The sequence below is a fragment of the Crocodylus porosus genome, unplaced genomic scaffold (genome assembly GCF_001723895.1).
Source record: "Crocodylus porosus isolate Cpor-Errol unplaced genomic scaffold, CroPor_comp1, whole genome shotgun sequence".
NCBI classification, from domain to species: Eukaryota; Metazoa; Chordata; order Crocodylia; family Crocodylidae; genus Crocodylus; species Crocodylus porosus.
This window is the reverse complement of record NW_017728943.1, coordinates 72242082-72248687: the sequence shown is the minus strand read 5'-3', so window position 1 is coordinate 72248687 and position 6606 is coordinate 72242082. Positions and strand designations below refer to the sequence as shown.

Sequence of the window (6606 nt, the reverse complement as noted above, 5' to 3'; positions counted from 1 at the left end):
AACTCACTAGAAAACATATATTGTTCAGCCTTAAGTTACCAAGCGTACAGTATCCCCCAGGCAGGGCCATCCCTAGGGGGAGTGAATCGGGGCAATTGCCCCAGGCCCCATGGAGCTGGGCAGAGTGGCTGTGGCAATTCCGCACTGCCACCGGCTTCACATCCGGCTGCTCAGCACCCCCTTCTCCCTATGCCGCCGAATCTGCCGTCAGCTTCCTTGCATCTGGGGGCGGGGCCCCACACAGGCTGATTTGTGCTGGGCCCCACACCCTGCTCTGGTCATCTCTTCCCCTAGGTCATGTTGTGGTAATCGTCTCTACTCTAATTTCTGAGCCCCCATTCTTGTGGGCAAATGTTTACAGAACAACTGAAAAAGAACAAGAAAGACATGGGAGAGAGCTCTTATATTTTAGAAAGACATCCCCACATTTTTCATTTCTCCTTTCCTGACACTGAGTGTCACAGCTAAGACGTTCCTGGGAGTTCAGAGCCTTTAGAAAGTGTAGTTCTTCTTGGGGCTTTTTACATTATTGTAGAACTTCTTAAAGTTTTACAGAAGCAACAGAAATAGCCTGGCAAAGAAACATACATTAAAAAATTAAATCTATTTAGCCAGTGAAAGGTGAAGGACATTAACTATAGTAAAGCTGGACTCAGTTATTTGGAGTGATTAAAAATACACTCATATATTTTCCCTTGCCCAAGCCCAGTTTCCAGAGAGAATAAAACATAAGTAAAAAGCATTATTTTTGTAGAGTCCTCCATAATTTATTCTCAAGCAGCTCCCAAAGTAACATCAACTGTTAGTCGAAAGGCAAATAGTCAGATGCAAGGCTTGAGCTGGTACCTGACACCCAATAAGAGAAATAAATAACAAATAAGAAGTAAAATGATAAATAAATAGCTTCATCTAGAGCCCTCCACTCTGAGTTTTTAGTATGCCCCCCATGTCTCTTCAAGTTACAGCGTTTCTCAACAGACTAGCCACTGCATGCATCTACAGGAATATTATGACACTTGAAGGATTTGACTTTGGTGATTTTAGCCAGAGTGGATCATGGAATGTTTTTTGGAAATGTTCTTGCAGAATTTTCTGTTATTTATTCTACTGAATAACGCTGGGTTTTGTTCTGAAGGGAGACATTTACCCTTGCATAAGGCATGCGGTGGTGGTAGATAATAATGAATAGGAGAGAGAACAAGTTAAAGCTAATATTGTAATATGCTTATGAATTAGATTGCTGGATTAACAGCCACTGGCATAGAGTTGAATTCTTAGGTACCTTGAGTTTGATACTGGATGTCATTTCCAGCAAGTGACCTTTTTCATTTTTGCATAGAATCAAGAAGTTCATCTATTTGAAAAAGCTACCAAGTTATAGTTCCCATTACATTAATGTTATAGTTCCCATTACATTAATATTAACACGAATTGTTTGTCTGTAACAAATGCAGAATAGATTTTTTAGAAATACTTGGTAAGAATATTTTTCCTTAGTAAACTACTATAAAACATAGATACCCTACCTAATTTACAATGGAAATAAGTTATGTAGGAGGTAGCAGACCCATTTTTTTTCCCAAGAAGGTTATTGAATACAGCCATCTTCACTGAATTATTTTAACTTGGAATTTCAGGTGCTATAAAGCAGGTTCTCAGTTGATTGGGTATAGCCAAAAATGTACAGTTGGTGTATAATTAAAAAGATAGTATAGTCATGTTCTTCTGCATCAACAGCTACTGATAAATTCTTTTATTTGCTTGTTTGTTAAAACACCTTTTTTACCATGTTTCAGGTTACAGCTTCCCAGCTGTCTGCATCCAGTAATAAGTGCTCGATCCTGATTCTCGCAGACAGTGAGAATGAAAAAAGCAAGTGGGTAGGGGTGCTGAACGAATTGCATAGGATTCTGAAGAAGAACAAGCTGAAGGATCGGTCAGTCTATGTTCCCAAAGAGGCTTATGACAGCACCCTACCCCTCATCAAAACAACCCAGTCAGCAGCAATCATAGGTATGAAGCTGATGATCTGCCATAAACATTTTTGGGTATGATTTGGCATAATTAAATGCTGACACTTTGGTGCTTTCCTTTCTTAGATATGCACCCAGGCTGTGATATCAGGCAATTGAGTCACAAATCTTGTTTTTGTTCAGTTAAGTTCAAGCAATGATAAATCAGGGTGGTCTAAGTGCTTAAGGTGCTACACTAAGATTGCATTCTTTCCTTATTTACATCCCACCTTTAATACAATGACACAGGCTAGAGTGGATGGCCAGGTACAGAAACGACACTTTTACCAGTATAAATGATCGGAAACCAGCCTGTACCCATAACAGAACAGAAGTTCAGTACACATAAACTGGTTTAAAAATGCTGGAACCTGATCTAAGATTTGCCCCCCACACCCAAAAGGCAAATGTGTGTTCTGTTCACTACTGATCTAAACTACTCCGCATACAGAAAACTGCAACTTCGATTGAGTCTATCTCAGGGATTTTAAATGTCTGTACCTAAGATGATTGTCTGTTAGCAAAAGATATATACATCTAGGACCCTCTGTTCTCTCCCATGCTCTAAAACTAAAATAAAATTCAGAATGTGGCATTCAAGGTATGATGAAAACCTCACCACTTCAAGCATTTCAGCTAGATAAATATAATGCTAGAGAGCAAACTAGAAGGAGTGATTGGCTTGATTAAATGGTTTATGTGACTCTTCTGTTTATAACTTCTATATAATATCAAAACAGATGTTAACAACTGGCCATGTACAACATTGTTTTCTGCAAACACACCTCTGTCCAAAGTAGTTAAACTAGCCCAACAATTCAGATGCATAAAGCACTCTCCAGGACCAAAGACACAGCTTCCTACTAGTATTCCTGTTCTTTTGGGGTTCAGAAAGCAAGAACCTAAGTCAGAGGATCAACCTGGATCTTGTACAACAGCTGTATAGTAGCATGTGGCTTAATTATTTAAATGTGACTTTTTGTTTGTCTGCTCTAAAGCAAGTATCAATGCTTAAAAGTGCTCTGAACAGTTGTTACGAATAATGTTTCGTGATGACATTTCTGCTGATGTGAGAACTGGCAAAAGGCTTTCAGCCATTTGTAAGAAAAACAAAAATAAGTGTTGCTTTCTGTTTTCTTTAATTTTATTGGATTTGGCCATTTATTAATTTATGTATTTATTATGTTTGACAGAACTTTGTGTATTAATTCAGACAGATGTCATTATCTTCTTTGTTTGAAGCAGTGTGTCCAAAAAATGCCTTTTTTTAATGTCATAGATCATGAAAGAATTGCTCTGGGGAATGAAGAAGGGTTATTTGTTGTTCACATCACCAAAGATGGTAAGAAATCCCGAACTGTAATAACTGTGCTAATATTTAATGTGAGGAGTTGAAAAAGTGACTCAAATATCTTCTAGATCCAGTTGTCTAAATTTGTAGTTCCAAAGATTTCGTCAGTAACTGCCAGCTGGGCAACCTCCCATGTGGGAGCTCATAACCAACCTATTCCATGATCTTTCTGTCTCTAGCATCATTGCCAGTAATAAAGATCCTGCGACTGGAACATAGCTGAAGCTTTGGTTACACCAGGCAGAAAGGGCTCTGCAAAATTAATGGAAATAACAGCTTGTAAATTAAGCAGAGGTAGCACAAAGGTGCAGACATTTACTGCTGAATTAGCTTCCTTTTTTTTACTCAGTCACTTTTGTGACTTACAGGCACCCTTTAAATTAACAGCTTTCACACCCCATTTGCTGTTAGCACTACACAAGAATCTGCTCTTTCTTCCACCCTCAGGTGTGATGTGGAAGGGCTCCAGTTTTACCGAACATAGATAATCTTGCCTTCATTCCAAAAGAGGACATTGGATTGCTAACAGAAAAACAATGGAAAAATAATTTTACTGGTATTATAACACTGAGACAATGTTTATTATATCAAAGCAATCAGTATAGGGATTTGTGTTTTATAATATGCCTTAAAATAAACCTTTTTCAAGGAGCTCTTTAATCTGTATGTATGTTAAGATTGATTTACATCAGGACTTTATTTTTGTAGAGATTATTCGTGTTGGTGACAATAAGAAAGTTCATCAGATCGAGCTCATCCCAAATGAACAGCTCATTGCGGTGATCTCAGGACGAAACCGTCATGTACGGCTTTTTCCCATAGCAGCCTTGGATGGAAGAGAGACTGAGTTTTATAAACTGGCAGAAACAAAAGGTTGCCAGACAGTAGTTTCCGGACAAGTGCGCCATGGAGCCCTTACTTGCCTGTGTGTGGCTATGAAAAGACAAGTCCTCTGTTATGAACTAAATCAGAGTAAGACACGTCACAAAAAAATTAAGGAGATCCAAGTCCAGGGAAATGTCCAGTGGATGTCGATCTTCAGTGAGAGGCTGTGTGTGGGTTACCAGTCTGGATTCCTCAAATATCCCTTGCATGGAGAAGGGACCCCATATAGTTTGCTCCACCCAGATGACCACACACTATCATTTATCTCACAGCAGCCAACTGATGCCATCTGTGCAGTCGAAATATCAAATAAAGAATATCTGCTGTGTTTTAGCAGCGTAGGAGTTTATGTTGACTGCCAGGGTCGAAGATCTAGACAACAGGAATTGATGTGGCCTGCAACTCCATCCTCTTGCTGTAAGTGTTTCAGTGCATTTTAATACCTATGCTTATTAATACCGTGGTTGTACTTGCAGGGTGGACAGTGTCCTACTTGCACTAGCAGAAACACTTAATAAATAAATGTATTATCTAAAAATAGAGCCTGAGTCACAAATTCCAGTCATACAGCCTGATTCTGATCTTGCACCCATTAGCTGTATACCTGAGTAAGAGACCTCCCTTGCTGTAAAAGAAGAAGAGTAGTGACTCAAGATTTTCAGTAATTAGCTGGCATGATTTTCAAAGTACTTAAAATGCTCAATACCTACTAAGATTCACAGAACTTACCTGCACTTAGCACTTAGAATTAGGCCACTTTCATTTGGGTGCCTAAATATTAGTCCCAAATCTAAAACTTCTGGTCAGCATGAGGAGCCAGGCTTTCTTTAAGTTCATAGTCATTGGTGTTCAGGTTTAATAAAATATTTTTGGTTTTCTCTCTCTCCATTTTCTCTTTCTTTCCCTCATTTTCCTTCTGCCCTCTTCATGCTCACCCATTTCCTCATCCTTTCCCCCATCTTCTACCAACCTCCCCTCCCCCAAAATTAAGCTTGTCAAAGAGATGGCATTAAGAAGGATCCAATGCAGAAAATCATTTTAGTTTAAACCTGCCAAAAAGTTCTCTGTTAGAGTCAGTGCATGTTTTTCAAGGACATGACTTTCAGCTTACAACAAGGAGGAAAAAGAGCATGCCTTTTCTTATATCTTTAAAGGGCTGATTTAATTTAAAATTAGTTTAAAGCATCCAGAAGTCCCCAAATTAGCCAGTTGATAAGCATATTATTATTCATCTTGTGTTTTTGGTTTGTTTATTAATACTTTTTCATCATGGAAATTTTCCTTCACCATGAAGGTAGCTTGCTTATGTCCTGCACCATCTGAATGCAGTCTCTGTGGCTGTTGAAAGAGAAACATGTCCTTTATTTCTCAACCACAAGATGGAAACTAGCATTTTTGAGCCAAAGTGAGGGGGAAATGGACAGTGGATGGGTTGAAGAATTTACTAGTACATCACTATTACCAAAGCTGCCCGGAGTGGTTATTAGCAACTCCAAAAAGCTTTTTGCTTATGTGGAGCAAGCTTATACTCTAATTGCAGTTCTACTGGATTAACATCCAGTCACAAATACTGCCAACAATTATCATAAATTGAGACCTTAGGTAATCTTAACAGAAGGGTAGAATAGTGTTGGGTGTGGGAATACAACTCCCCTATCACCAGAAGAAATAGCTAATGAAATGTGCCAGATTGGTAGCCATAATTAGTACAGACGAAATGCTAGTGAAATATGCCAAATTGGTTGAAACCTGGAAAATAAGAAATACTTAAAACCACGAGATGGGAAATGTGAATCTTAAGTATATCCATGGTTTTTTGTTCTAACTCATGTTCCTTTAGGATGTGATCCAGTGTACAGTACCAGAAACTACAATTTTCATTTCAAACTCTAGTTAAGGTCGCTCCATGACAACCATGTACTTGCCTATCTCATCATTCCATTTACAAAATCTGAGCACTCAAAAGCAAGGAAAGTAGTGGTTAAGGGCATACTGATAGAAGTCATCATCTCAGAGTAGTTTCTCAAGGATTTATAGCCCAAAATAGTTTGTTTCAGCAAAGACTGGAAATAATAAATATTTTTCTTTACCTTCAGAATAAATGTTATGGGCATTTTGAGGCAACATATTTTCCAATCAAAAGTTATAGGGTTGCTAAAATAGGGCTTTGTAATGGAAATTGATTGCATCGTACCTGTGGAAAGGCTACTGCCTCTGGAATTGGATGCTATCCCAGTGTTCTCAGAAATGCTTGCAGTTCTTGAATTGTGTTTTTAATAAATGGAGCAAAATGGTTCTTAAGAAATTCTCTTATGCACTCTTTTTTGTCTACATGCCCATGACAATATATTTAATCCT

General features: G+C 38.4%; 1 protein-coding gene across 5 annotated transcripts in view; it reads left to right on the top strand.

The window, feature by feature from the left end:
• The window catches only part of CDC42BPA (CDC42 binding protein kinase alpha), a 333906-nt gene that overhangs the window by 298476 nt on the left and 28824 nt on the right, over nt 1-6606 (top strand). For all 5 annotated transcript variants that reach the window (XM_019549566.1, XM_019549565.1, XM_019549564.1 and 2 more), the window contains 3 exons: nt 1797-2013; nt 3292-3354; nt 4072-4665. In XM_019549566.1, coding sequence (XP_019405111.1) covers nt 1797-2013; nt 3292-3354; nt 4072-4665 — 874 coding nt within the window. The remainder of the gene's footprint in view (nt 1-1796; nt 2014-3291; nt 3355-4071; nt 4666-6606) is intronic.